We start from the raw sequence: 15,056 nt of genomic DNA, 5'->3' as shown, positions 1-15,056 counted from the left end.
AGAATCTCTGCATTAGGTATGGGGCGGAGGGTGGGGGTAGAATCCAGAGGCCACGGTTGACTTGGGAAATCATCCAATATGCTCCTAATGCAGTATTGTATAAATAGTGTAGCGGTAGCCAGGAAGAAAGCCACTGTTCCTGCACAATATATATATAGTATGTGTTTATTATGCCCTTTGATTTATTGTCCGCAGGCCATAATTTTTCTTTTGGCTGCTGTTGAGTGTAGGTAGCCTGTAAAATAGTAGCAGTAATCTCTGGCATTTTTATGGGCCTCTACATCTTCAAAGTGCTTTATGGACATTAATTAATCAGCTGTTATCTTTGGAACCCATTCGGCCCCTATATTCACAGTTCCAGAGCTCTGCTACGTATACATAAACGTCTATTCTGTATTTGGAAGCCTAATTATTTTACATCATGATGCTTTTTTATTATTCTTACTTCTTCAGACAGTGAGTATGATATACTTAATAAAGAGAGAGAGAGAAGGAATCGGCTTTTAAAAAACCATATGCTTCTTTTGAAGGTATGCACAGTGACATCTTGTTCAATCAAATGTTACCTTACGACAACATGCAGTGTATACTCACTAGACGTGTATTGTGTTATGTGCTCCTACTTTGTCTGAGGCCCAGTTCAAACCTTACAGCTCCACTTGCTGAAAGCTGCTTTCGTGTGGCTACATTCCATAGGGGTGGAACCACAAGGTTCGAAGATGGCTCACTATATGGATGGATGCTCCTCCAGACCAGTGTTTCATTGCGGGTGTATTCTGCAACAATAGGGCATTAGCGGTGGATTTATTCTGCTGCAGTTTGTTCTGCGATGCTTCCCCAATGCTACCACATTATTGCTGTCCAGATGGGCTATAGTGCAGCAAAAGTAGCACAAAAATAAACCAGAACATATGTAATGTAAAAAGTTACTGGATTTCATCAGGATGTTATGGGATATGCACTGATAGAAAGTGAAGCAGTGTGACCACCCCTAAAATCTTTTACAGCACAAACAGCGTTCAAAGTGGGAGTGCATGTGAGCATGCCAATACGATCAAGATCACAAACCATCACGGATGTGCAATAATTTTAAAAAAGGATGCCTGGGTAGGCCCAGAGAGTATCCACACTAGCATTTGTAGTCGTCGGTGCTGTTGTGAACTTTGTCCATACAATCAGGGCTATTAAAGTTGTGAGCCTTTTTCAAACATTATGGAGTGTTGAAGCATAAAGTTTCATGGTTATGATTGCACTGTTAGTGCTCTTTAAAGTACACATGAATGCAACATATTGCATGTACAAAATAGGTTTTTTGGGGGTCACAGGATCATTGCCCACAGACAGCGAGTTCCAGAGAAAAATAGGTGTAGGTATTTGCTTTTTTAATTTTTTTATTTTTGTTCTATGGAGGGAGCTAACAATTCTGCAAATTTTCAGAGGGATTGTCATGTTCATCTGTAACAGCAAAAATGACGATCCTGTGACACTGTAAAGACTATCAAATTAATTATGGCATAATCTTGCGTGGACTAGGGTCAGCTTCATCAAATGTATGAATTGTTATATGTGCAGATAGGTGTAGTGGCGGGGAGTAAAACAGTGAAACCCGATAGAAGTGAAACACACAAAGAAGTCTGTGTCAATTTCACTAAAACTTAAACGTATACAAAAAAAAGCCCCGTAGCCATTCACAACAGCTGTAATTGAGGATAAAATAAGCACCCTAGCATTGCTGAGTTAATTAATACCTGTTGTAGGATATAGAAACTGAAATCCCAGCTTATGCAAAGGTGACAGAACTAAACTTATTTTGTGTGTGGTTTCATCATGGATTCTTTGAAGTTGTTTTGCCGTCCAACCAACGTTGATGTAACATCTGAGTAATTATTTAAATCTGTTTGTGCTACAACCTCCTAATGTACCTTTTAAATCTGACTGATTCAAGAACTTGCATCATATATATATATATATATATATATATATATATATATATATATAGGATCATCCTTAGCAGAGGACTTTCTGCAACCTAGCAGACCTGAGTCCATGGGACTGCATAAGATACTGAACTCAATGCCAGCTATTCCACACTCCCTGCTAAAAATGTTTCGCTTTGAAAACTGGCATTGACGCGTCCCATTCTTAACCCATCACAACAATCAGTTGTGTAAGAAGGCAGTTAAGAAAATATGAACTAAAATGTGGGGTGATGTAGTGTTGGCCATGCCATGTGCTGGAGTTGCTGCCATATGCCATCCTGGCTGCCAGTGCAAGGGACAAGCAAATAAGAAACCATGATTTCTGCATTCCTACTTAGAGGCGCCCATAAAGTTACTTGGAGGTTCTTTTTACACCCCCTGCTTGAATAGACTTCGAAGGGTGATTTGGCTGAGGGACGTTCTGTTTGCTGCTGCTGACTCTTTTTTTAAAAAAAATTATTCTCCTTTTGAACAGCTTCAGGGATGCCAGTTAGTCAGCGTCATGCTTTAAAAAAGGATTTTGATTACTTCGCTGTGGAATAAACATATAACACTGCTTATCACAGCAGTGAGAAGAGTGGTTTTAAATGGACTTCTTTAAAATGAACTCTATTGAGTCATTATCTTCTTTTTTTAGCATGTGTTTTTTCCACTTCGTTCTTTTCTGTCAAGTTCGATTTGAAATTTGCTGTAAAAATGCAATGCCTCTTTGGAATTGGCGGTTTCTGGGTAACAGGATTGTAACTCTTGATATACAGCAGCACCTGGAATAATACTAATAGTAATAGTAATATAATTATAAATGGGTAGGTAGAAATAATGCTGCCATTCTAGATGTGTAAGGAATTTGCTGTATACATTGCAAGTAAAAAAAACTAAGCAAGGTGAAAGGAACCCATTGTGGCTATGGGTCCAAATATTATGAATATTTATACCTCACCCTTCAAATACAATAAATATTTTTTAAAAACTTGCAATAAAGCATTAGCAACATCATAAAAATGTAAGACATTCTACAAGTAAGCTCAAGAAGCACCATATTTTAGGGCTTCAGCAATTACATTTTGAAGAACTGATGGGAAGCAATGTTGTGAGGATTCTTGTGATGCTATTTGCATCACACTTAAAATGCACTAATTCTGGTAGATGGTTTTCACATCTGAACCAGAAGTGAAAACTTCAAAACTCCTTGTGGCTATGTTAGAGGAGGAAGGAGGATCATGCAAGCTGAAGGTGTTGCCTAGGTTCTTTCCTGTTAGGGTAAACCATGGTTTAGTGTGACCTGCTGTTACAAATTGTGGAGGGTTTTTGTTGTTGTTTTTGGTTAGTGTGGGTTGTGAAATTGTTTGCAACTTGACTAAACATTTTGGTGCCACAAGTGAAGAAAGGGAAGTTTCTGAGTCCCCTTATTCTTTGACCGCAGTGCTTAAACACACTTCACAGGATATAAGCTTCACTGAGCTAACATGCACTGGATTACACTGCATGTGAAATTCAAATACACAAATAATACAATTTACTCAGAGAAGTGAATTTTATTGGTCCCTACTATGCTCTGATTAAATTTGACATTTTCAAGAGAAGGGTGATTTCCATTCTAAACTACCTAACACTCTTGTAATAAGTTGCTGTGATGTGTGCAGTGCTACCTGCTTTATGATGCTTATATGAAAATAACAAAAAACAAAAACAAAGACCCACCATTTCTTAAACATATATTTTCTGTGTTTGAATTTGTTGCCTGAAAAGAGAAAGAAAAAACAGTAAAAAAGAGACTCTGTTGCAATAAAAATCTGCAAAGTTTTTTTTTGTCAAAATAGTAAATAAAACATAAAGCTCAAATGTGTTTAAAAATAAATCTGTGACCTTGGGTGATTTCCCCCCCCCCCCATGCATATTTGGCATCTTTCGGAACTCCATCCATCATTTTTGTTAATAGTGTCCTTTTCTTTTTAGGGATCAGCAGATTCGTACACAAGCAGACCATCAGATTCTGATGTATCTCTCGAAGAGGACAGGGAAGCAATCCGTCAGGAAAGAGAACAGCAGGCGGCCATTCAGCTTGAAAGAGCAAAGGTCTTTCTCTTTCTTTCCTTAACTTCTTTTCCCCCTTTCCCAAACCCTCCCATAAAAAGGATATGCCAGCAGGGGCGAAGGAAGGGAGGTGCGGTGGGGGCAGGCTGTGCCAGTTGTCACCAGTGAGGGGAGTGACAAAATGCCGGGCGGCACTCATTGTGGGGCCTGCAGTGCGCCCGAGCCATGTGTCTCTCCTGGGAGAGATGCGGTGGCTTGGGCGTGCGCAGGCTCCGTGCTGCCCAAACGGTCCACCTGCTACCCCCCCCCCCAGCTGTAGGGCGGCTGAGTGGGAGCAGGCAGGCAGACTCCGGAGGCCCCACAGTGTGCCCCGGCCCTAAGGGCTGCTTGCCCCGCCCCTATGGGAGGCTCATCTTGCCCCAGGCACCTGAGAGGTTTCCTCCCCTGTTGGATGCCAGCTGGGTGGAGGAGCCAACGGCAGGGTGAACACATAATGCTAATTGTTTAATGTTATAAGGGCAAGCCGCAGTGAGCCTCTGACTCATTTGCTCCTTCACCCCTTATTTGGCACAACCGTGACGAGATCAGAAATTCCCATGTCTGTTTTAGATTGACCAAAGTTTAGCATTACATCCCAATCCTAAACTATAGTTGATTTTAACTATGATTCAACAGACCATAGTTAAAAGTAATTGAAGTTGGTCCTGGTTTGTGCAGTGGATTAAAGGACTCTTTCTCCATAGCACAACAAATTCGCTTAAAAAAAGAAGCTGACTTGCTGTGGTTTGGAAAGTGGTGGTTGGATGCAGTAAAAAGTGTGGGGTGAATGAATGACTTAATGGAAAGACGAGTAAACACCCCTGCAAGCAAATCAGGGTGAATGCAGGTAGAATGTTTATTGTAGTATAACCTTGCTGCAACCCAATTAGGACGGGTGCTGAATAAAGACAGGGTATAATTTAACTTCCACTTCAGCTTTGTGCATGCAGATCAGGATGAATGCTCAATTAGCAGGTCTTCTGGAGGGGCTCTAAAGCAGCCATGGAAGATTCCAAACTTCTCTTCACAGTCATGCAGGGTGGGAAATGCACAAACCCAAAGCTTGCTTAGGATCATTATCACAATAGCTATTTTTTAACCAGCCCACTGTGAACATGTAACTGGTAATAGCCCCCTATTCCTGGTATTTACCTCTGGAGATATAGGGGGAACTACATTAATGTGCAAATTACTGAAATATATTTTTGTAGTTTTCTTGCAGTTTTGCAGCTATAGGGTCTGTCTATTTTAAATTAACTGCAACCAGATGGAGGGCTACACTGCATAGCATAAAAATGAAGAATAGGCGAGGAGGCAAGAAGAGCTTTTTGTTTTTGACAAGCTGTTTTTCTGATTCAAATTTCAAACATCTGTGCTCTTCCCCTGAGGAGGATCACAGATGCCAAAATATGTTAAGGCATGTGAAAACCAGTTTGTCAAAAGATACTTCTTGCACCTATAGGCTTTGCCTCCCCCCCCCAATATGTATTTGAAATTAAACTTAAAAAGAGCATCATTCTGATCCAGTATGCTGTTGCCTTGGCAGCCCTAGAGACGGAAAACTTAATTTCTGAGTGATTTAATAGCTAGTTAAAAGCTAGTTTGTTTAAGGATGAAAGCAAATACAGCAAACCTAGGAGGGGAATCACCAGATTCTAAAATAGTTTCAGTTTATGTGGGGGCAAATTAACTCATTGTACATTCCAGACAGTTTCCTGTTCCTTGGTCCGTCTGGGATGCCATGGGATAACATGCAATTAAAGCAACTGAATTCTGGACCAAGAAAAATATATGGCCATTCAGGTGCCAGATATTTTTGGATTACCTATAAGAAGAGTTGAAAGTAGGGAAGGAGCCTTCAAAACTATCTAATAGCTACTAAACTAGCCATGTGCTAGCTTGCCAGTTTCTTGTTGAAATGCAAGTAACCTTGTGCAACAGAAAGCAACCTCAGTTTTTTTGTTGTTTGGGTAAAACATGGTCTCATTTGGTACAATACTCACACTATAAATTCAGAATCAGTGTGAGGATTTTTGGTCGTCTGTGTATGTCTCGAACCAGCATTAGTTGGAGAACACTTTGGAACTTTGTTATCTGAGCTTTTGCCTCTGCTTTACAGAACACGAGTCTCCTGGTACTCAGGGAGTCCCCTTTCCCTTGTTCCATCTGCTTTGCATGGCTGGTCACTTTCTCATTCCTGCCCCTGTTTTACAGAATTGTGTTTCTCTTCCTAGTCAAAGCCTGTAGCGTTTGCCGTTAAGACTAATGTGAGCTACTGTGGAGCACTGGACGAAGATGTTCCTGTACCAAGCACTGCCATCTCTTTTGATGCTAAGGATTTTCTACACATTAAAGAGGTAACTACACAATGTAATTACTCTTCTTATCTGCCAATAGCTTGAGCCTGAACAGTTAGCTTTGAGCCATGCAAGATACAAAACTGATGCTGAAAAGCAGCCAGCATCGCACAGAGCATATGGTTGATTAGAGAGTGTGACACCCAGGATAATTCACCCTGATCAAATTTTTAAACAGCACCAAGGGGGCCTGTTGGGACAACTTGAATTCTAGACCAGTGAACCAACACCAAGACCCAGGGAGACTTATGTTCATTCATGCTTGTTTAAAAGCAAAGGTGTGTGTTAGCAAACCTTAAATAGGAGTTAAAGGAATGTACTGTGGGACTTTTTCACTTTTGGGCAGCTATCGGGCAACAAAGGTTAATGAATGAATTGGGCTTTGGTGTCATGTCCTTCTGGGTGTCTAAGTGATACCAGAGAATTTCCTTCTGAAGTGGTGGGTTGTCTGCTTCTTGCGATCTGCATGCAAGTGAGTTATCAAACTGCAAGCTGAATCTCAGCTGCGCTATGCCCCATACACAATACTGCTCAGCCAATGTATTTCACGAACACCCAGACACACGCGTATATATATGCTTCCATTTTAATTATCACTCATATAGTGTAGCATTTGTTATAACAGTGCTAGAATATTTGTGTCATAGAAGACCCATCTCTCCTGCTACTGGGGGACAGCCCAAGACTCTTTAATAGGAATTCTGACTCAATCTCTTCCTACAGCTTCCCAGCGATTTCCCAACTTTTATATATACCGGTACTTGTTTTCCAAGGTACAAATTTATATCACTTATATCCGGGGCAGCAAACCTGTGCCCCTCCAGTTGTTTCACACCAACAACTCCCATCAGACTCAACCAACAACGGCAGTGGGAAAAGAGGATGAGAGTTGTAGCCCAACAATGTATGGAGGGGCATAAGTTCCCCATTCCTAGACTTAAAGCATGATCCTATGTGTGTTTATGTGGAATTTCCTACAGCAAATCTCTGCCTTAACTACCTATTTTCAACTCCCCACTCTTGGAATGAAGGAGGTTGTGTGCGATGCATGCATCATCCAATGAAGGCACGGGGGGGGGGCACGAAATACTTGGTGGGAGCATAGAGATGGTAAAGTCTACCTTGGCAGGGGGACAAACTTTGTTCCACAAGTTAGATTTCTGGAAGACAGATAATGGTATGTTTCACATCAACATACCCATCTTATGTCCTCTTTGAAATGTGTCTTGTTTTGATAGAGTTAACTTTCATGTTAGCATGCTTAGTGTTATTTATGGATGATAAGGCTTATCGTGATGGTTGTGTCCAATTCTCCCTATGAAATGTGGTGTGCTTCTGAATATCACTTGCTGAAGGACATGAGTAGGGAGAGTGCCCTTGTGCTCCCATCATGCTTGCGGGCTTCCAGTGGGCACATGCTGGCCCCTGTGAGAATCAAAGACTGGATTAGATAGGCCTTTGGTCTGATCCAGCAATGCTCTTCTTATCTTAGGATTTCAACCTTGTGTGAATTTTCAGTTTACGAGTCCGCTATAATTATATGGGGAAAGTGCCTTTTCTTATTGGAAATGGGATGTGAGTAGGGGTGAAGTTACCTGTCTGGGACAGCTTTCCTGCACAATTATGCTCTCATCCCCATGCTGCCTATGACACCATTAAGGACAGCTGTAACTCTTCATTAAATGACTAGTCTCATCTTAAAGGTGTTCAGCTCAGTGCTCTACAGTAGAGACTTTATCTGCATGATTGTTTTTAATAGGATATAAGTTCTGTTAGAGCTGGACATGACATTGAGCTGGAAATTATTTTATGTGTTTGAGCAATATTCACCCATATATCTCAAGGTGGAAAAGAAACCAGGGACAGAAGTGGGGAGATGGAAAAATGGTTGAGTGAACAACCCCTTCCCACCTTTTCCATTGATTAAACTCACAGCATCCTGTGGCTACTTCTGGGTTTTTTTGTGTTGTTTTTTTTTAAAAGAAAGTCTTAGGGGAAAATATGCACTCAACTGTGTTTCATGTCTAGCTTCGGCCTCTGGCAAGGTCACTTTGGCAACAAGCTTGAAATGTCAGCAAGAATGGATGGCTCTCTGTATTCAAGATGTCTCATCTGTCACCCGTTGGACCATACATTATGCACTTTCAAAACAGATTAAGTGACAACAATTATTGGCAATGCATAAACATTCCAGGCTCAGCAACCAACAGGAGGGAAATGTACTTCTTACCCCTACGCTGAAGATTCAGATATGCCTTGAAGAACATATGGAAGGTGCTTCGTAATGGGAGTAACCTTGCTAAGCACGAAGCATCTTTGTAGCTCAACTTTGGGCACGGGATAAGCATTTTTACAGGCTTACTAGTAATCTAGTAGCCCACTTCCCAGATGTCATGAAACACCCTCATAAACACCCACCCTATTAACTGATGAATGTGTGTATTGTACTGCTAACTGCAGCTCCGATCCAGTCCCAGAATTTGCCTATGTACAGCACTGAGCCTCGCAAACGTCTCTTAGGTTGCTGTCCTTCCTCCTTGCTGACATTTCCTTTCACGCTTCCTTTGCTACCTGTATCACTGCTTTTCCAATATTCCCGCCCCCCAACACATACTTTCATTGTGTGAGTATACTGTAAGTGGCAAGTAACATATGCTTTCCAAACCTGTCCCACTGCAGTTTTATTATTTGCATTCTGCATTGCTGATCGTGAATTCGTTTTTTTTCCCTGTTGCAAGAAAGTGGGTGGAAAGAGAGGATAATAGTGTCAGGTGGACATGTGGCCAGGTTGCAGGGATAGAGGTGGCTAGGCCTGGATTAGGAATCAAAATGCTAGGGCAGACGCATAATTTGATCCCTCTTGGGTTTATAAGCTTACGTATTTTGAGCATGCACATTGTGCGCCCTTGAAACATACATAGCTCAGATGCATATCTTGACATCTGCATGCAGCACAGCTAAAGGGATGAATGTGGAAGCAAAGTGTCAGGGCCAGTCCTACCATTAGGCAGAGTGAGGCAGCCTCCTCAGGTGGCCGGTGCTGAGGGCTGGAGAGTAGCAGGGAAGGTTGGCAGACAGAGCTGTATGTGCCATGTAGCTTGCCTTGCCCTAAGGCAGCTTCCTGCCCTGAGGTGTAACAGAGGCTGTTTATAGTAACATTGAAGTAAGATTCAACTTCCAGTCTGGTTGGCTTTTGCACATGGATCGGGAAGAGGTGGCATCTTGCCCTTTGCCTTGGACAGCAAACTGGAAGTTATGCATGGAAAATGGGTAACAAAGAAAAGCAGATGTATGCTTATGCTTCGTACAGGAGCCTTTACACAGCAAGTGATTCCCCCACCCCGGCACAATGAGCTCTGCTCTTCTGTCCCTGCCCCCAAACAATACACACACACCTGGATCCAACAGTCTCCCCATTAATGCTTCAGGTGAGCTGCCCACTTTGGTTTTCAAGGAGTTTGTGCATTTGTTCAAATGCCTGTTGTGTGCTATTTACTGTACTTTAAAAAAACTGTTCTTAAAAGGCAGGTTGTTGTTGTTGTTGTTCAGTCATTCAGTCGTGTCCAACTCTTTGTGACCCCATGGACCAGAGCACTCCAGGCACCCCTATCCTCCACTGCCTCCCGCAGTTTGGCCAAACTCATGCTAGTCGCTTTGAGAACACTGTCCAACCATCTTGTCCTCTGTTGTCCCCTTCTCCTTGTGCCCTCCATCTTTCCCAACATCAGGGTCTTTTCAAGGGAGTCTTCTCTTCTCATGAGGTGGCCAAAGTACTGGACCCTCAATTTCAGGATCTGTCCTTCCAGTGAGCACTCAGGGCTGATTTCTTTAAGAATGGATAAGTTTGATCTTTTTGTTGTCCATGGGACTCTCAAGAGTCTCTTCCAGCACCATAATTCAAAAGCATCAATTCTTTGGCGATCACTCTTCTTTATGGTCCATCTCTCACTTCCATACATTACTGCTGGGAAAACCATAGCTTTAACTATACGGACCTTTGTCGGCAAGGTGTTGTCTCTGCTTTTTAAGATGCTGTCTAGGTTTGTCATTGCTTTCCTCCAAAGAAGCAGGCGTCTTTTAATTTCGTGATTGCTGTCACCATCTGCAGTGATCATGGAGCCCAAGAAAGTAAAATCTCTCACTGCCTCCATTTCTTCCCCTTCTATTTGCCAGGAGGTGATGGGACCAGTGGCCATGATCTTAGTTTTTTTTGATGTTGAGCTTCAGACCATATTTTGCGCTCTCCTCTTTCACCCTCATTAAAATGTTCTTTAATTCCTCCTCATTTTATGCCATCAAGGCTGTGTCATCAGTATATCTGAGGTTGTTGATATTTCTTCTGGCAGGTAGGTAGCTTTATTATTTATACAAGGGTGAGGTTTAATCTCTTGTGAAAATAAGAAGGTTTCACCTAAGTTTAATCTTGGGGGAAAGATGATCCATGTACCAAAATGCTGTGAGTTTGATTCCACAACAGAGTCACTGCTAAAATTAACAGATATATGTACACTTCCTTATTTGCACTTGGTCAACCTGTATTAAAATTCATGGAGGATAAGACTATCAATGTTAACTGGTCATGATGGCTATGTTCTGTCTCCACTGTCAGAGGCAGTATGTTTCTGAATACCAGGTGCTGGGAATTACAAGTGGGGCACTCAAGTCTCCCCTGTGGTTGGCCATTGTGAGACCAGGATGCTGGTCCAGCAGGGCTCTTCTTACATTCTTAAGAGTTTATTCAAGGGATCAGGAAGAGTGAATAGTACCATCCTGAGTTAGCTACTGTCATAATAGGATGGTACCGCCTCCAGATGGATGTGAATAATTTCTGTCTGTCTGTCTTCCTCACGTCAAAATCTCACTGCATAGGGAAAGCTAACGTATCCCCGAATCTTTGGATTAGGGTTGTAGGACTGGCAGCAAAGAAGAGAAAAAAATAGAGTCACATTTCAAGCCGTTCTCCCTATCTGTCTTTTTTAGAAAGTGCCCACATTTTGCTACCTGTTCTCTTCTTAATACGTATCATGCTTGTTGGGTAGTCCATTTAGAACAGAGACTGGGAATCTGTGGCCTCCATATGTTATTGGGCTCTACCTTTCATCAGTCTCAGTCAGCATGGGCAGTGGTCAGCAGGGATGGTGGGGCATCTGGACAGCCACAGATTCCCCATTCCTGACTATAGTAGCTACTGTAAGGAGTACACAAGGTGCTTTTGCGGAATGGTGAGTGGATGCTGGTAGTGGAAGAAACTCTCAAAATAAGCTGTGTTCACAATTAAATGGGAAGATTCAAATCAAGTGCTCGTTTGTTACAGAAATATAACAATGACTGGTGGATAGGAAGATTAGTTAAAGAAGGCTGCGAGATTGGCTTCATTCCAAGCCCACTTAGGCTGGAAAACATCAGGATCCAGCAGGAGCAGAAGAGAGGGCGTTTTCATGGAGGGTAAGATAAAAACACTTCTTTTACTCATAGACAAATCTGAGTGCAGCATTTGCGTTATTAGCTGGTTTCACCTTTTCAGTAAGTTACTCAGGGTGGCCTTTGTTTACTCACACATGGAGGTGAGGAATGGACATTTTGCAGTTTGGAAAGTGGCAGGAAAATTCACTGAAAATGTGGGGGTGAACGAGAGTTTAAATGCCAGGCAAGATGTATAAACACCGTTCAAGCAAATCATCATGAGGGCTTATCATGAGGGAGCCAGCGTGGTGCAGTGGTTAAGAGTGGTGGACTTGTAATCTGGGGAACCGGGTTCGTGTCTCTGCTCCTCCACATGCAGCTGCTGGGTGACCTTGGGCTAGTCACACTTCTCTGAAGCCTCACTCACCTCACAGAGTGTTTGTTGTGGGGGAGGAAGGGAAAGGAGAACGTTAGCCACTTTGAGACTCCTTAGGGTAGTGATAAAGCAGGATATCAAATCCAAACTCTTCTTCTCTTCTTCTTATCATATAATCACCCCGCAAACAAATCAGAAGGAATGCTCATGAAAGATCTGGTGTAGTCTAACCTCTGCATAACATGTGTGTATGCAAATCATGATGAATTCATAAAGAGAATTTCAGAGCAGTGATGGAAATTCTCAAAGTCAGCGCAATTCTTTTGCCACGCAATTGGGGCCTAAGAAAATTGGCTGATTTGGTAGTCTTTGTAGAGAATTGTGTGCGACAGAAGAATATCGAAAGATGACCTTTCCACAAATGTAGCTTACTGACCAGAGAGTATGGAAACAATGAGATTAAAGGGGGCATAATTGCATTTCTCTACCTTGTAGTTATTTTATTATAGTTTGTATGTATGTGGAATCTTCATTTTATCAACTCCTTCTTCGCCTATCCTTATGCGTATTTATTCAGTGTCTCTTTTTCCCTTATGGGAGAAAGAATGGACAGATAAGTCTGTGTGTTCTTTAATAAAATCTAAACCCTGTTGAATATCATCCTCTGATTGCTCAAAGTATTAAATGGAAATTCTTCACAATGTAGGAAATCAAGTGGGAATTCTTCTTCAAGCCTTGGAGAAATGGTGTCTGGTACTTTTCGAGCTACACCCACTTCCACTGGTGAGTGTTAATATCTATTAAAAGGAGGTCACTTAAATTTTAAAGGTAACTTTGATTGTGGAGGCAGGACACCATCTATTGTGCAATCCTAGTTCAAACCTGCATTCATGCTAATAGGGTTACTGTGGGTGATGGAAGAAAGCAGCTGCATATATTGAATTAATTTCAGCTTTGAAAGATTTTTGAGCCGAGCTTATGGTTTATAAGGAGTAAATATAATAAATTTTAACTTGGGAGATATGTATATCAAAATTGATATGTAAAGAAAAAACCCAGTTACTGCAGCTGTTTTGCTTTCTGCATAGGATACATCTTATAGCTGTTTTTGATCTGTTGCTGCTTTTGAATAACGGCTGTGAAAATAAACTTTGCTTGTAAAAATGTTCCTTGTTGGTTTGTGAAATGTTTTTACTGACTTCTAAGCATGCCCTAGATAAGTAGGCTTGCAGCTGAATTTCACTTTATACTATATGGAATGTGCTGGTGCCCTTGAGACCTCCCAACAGCAATGTGGGGGCTGCTTGTATCGGAGTAGATCCTCACATGGCTGGGGGCTGCATCTAAATGGCTCTGCTTTGTGGGTTCAGCCAACTGCATGAGTCTTTGGTACTGACATGCTGGGGGGAGGGAGAGGCCCATGTGATTGCACGTGCACACACACACACACACACACACACACACACCACAGCCCAGGCTTGGGTCATTTAGATGCCCACCTCACTGGAAGTCACTGCATGTGACTAAGAGAAGGTTTAAAGAGTACTACTACCTAAGGCGAAGGAAACCCTTTGGTTCTAGATGAATTGTGGTGGAGGGAGGGATCCTGAACTGGGGATCCTAGGGTGAACATGAATGGAACGAGCAGCACTCGTTCAAAATGCACTCATCAAACTAAGAAATACTGCTCCTTCAGAAGGAAGTCAAGACACGTGCAAATTCATTACTATTAGCTGTTCTACTTGTTTCGGCTGCCATCAGATGGAATTAGTGTGCCACACATAGTTTGCATGCTGCGTGACTTTTTACATGGTTAAGTGAAGTAATATTTATTTATTTATTGATCTTTCAGCAAAACAGAAACAGAAAGTGGTAAGTATACAAACTCCCACCTTGTACCCTGCAGAAATAGCGTACAATATCCATTCAAGACAATACATTTATTGGACATGCCATTCTTGTTTTAGACGGAACACATCCCACCCTACGATGTAGTACCATCCATGAGGCCTGTTGTGCTAGTTGGCCCCTCGCTAAAAGGCTATGAGGTAAACATTCCCATTAGTTACTATTAAACTCTTTGCTTGGTCCGCCCTTCACAACCCTCTTTGCTGCTCCCCCCCCCCAAAAAAAACCATTCAAGTACTGGGTGGGTGCCGCTGCTGCTGCTGCTGCTTTTGAATGAGAACCAGGCTCAGTTCCCTATATGCAATTAACCACCTGCACATGGTTAATTACCCAAAATGCACTGCTCTGGCCTATGGATATCCATCTACATTCCTGGTAGGAACATAGATCTATAAAATCTAAAGTGGGGTGACTGCTCACATCTGGATTGCCAAAAGTGGACCACCAGTTCCCACAGCTTTATTCCCTGATCTGATCACCCTACCTGCTCTTTTGGGGAGAAATGCCGCCTTTTACTTTGGACAGAATAATATATGCAAAGTGAAACACTTGCTTTAAGCTGATGAGTAATACAACTTAGAGAACATGGTTTTTAAAAATTAAAATAATAAAATTAATATTCTTATCTTGATCTCCCTCCCAGGGCAGTTTAAAACCTGTTCAGATTGAATCTTGCACTGTGGGGTTAAAGGGTAGAAACCCTCTCATTTCTTTCATATTGCCAACATACCTGTAGTTTGGGGAGTGTTGTGGAAATTATTTTTATTTATGAGGGAAGCAGAGCTCTCACTTTGGGGTATCTCATTTGCAAATGTTGGGAAGAGTCAATGTATTTAACTCCTTCTGTATAGTTAGAAAGTGGATTTGTCAGTCGAAGGAGATCTGACCAATGAGGGTATCCCACAGTTGAAATGTTCACGCCAATGTAATGGGCATTGGCTGTTCACAAATGTCTTTACT

The 15,056-nt window shown here is 41.9% G+C and overlaps 1 protein-coding gene across 4 annotated transcripts in view; it reads left to right on the top strand.

Moving 5' to 3' along the window:
• The window catches only part of CACNB4 (calcium voltage-gated channel auxiliary subunit beta 4), a 128,861-nt gene that overhangs the window by 96,988 nt on the left and 16,817 nt on the right, over positions 1 to 15,056 (top strand). For all 4 annotated transcript variants that reach the window (XR_004427641.1, XM_033165021.1, XM_033165029.1 and 1 more), the window contains 6 exons: positions 3,936 to 4,055; positions 6,287 to 6,409; positions 11,724 to 11,854; positions 12,895 to 12,971; positions 14,041 to 14,060; positions 14,156 to 14,236. Coding sequence is in view for 3 of the 4 variants with exons in the window: in XM_033165021.1 (XP_033020912.1) it covers positions 3,936 to 4,055; positions 6,287 to 6,409; positions 11,724 to 11,854; positions 12,895 to 12,971; positions 14,041 to 14,060; positions 14,156 to 14,236 (552 nt within the window). In the remaining variant the exon portion in view is untranslated. The remainder of the gene's footprint in view (positions 1 to 3,935; positions 4,056 to 6,286; positions 6,410 to 11,723; positions 11,855 to 12,894; positions 12,972 to 14,040; positions 14,061 to 14,155; positions 14,237 to 15,056) is intronic.

Source organism: Lacerta agilis, chromosome 1 (genome assembly GCF_009819535.1).
Source record: "Lacerta agilis isolate rLacAgi1 chromosome 1, rLacAgi1.pri, whole genome shotgun sequence".
In the NCBI taxonomy this organism is placed as follows: Eukaryota; Metazoa; Chordata; class Lepidosauria; order Squamata; family Lacertidae; genus Lacerta; species Lacerta agilis.
This window is presented reverse-complemented; position numbering and strand designations above follow the sequence as displayed.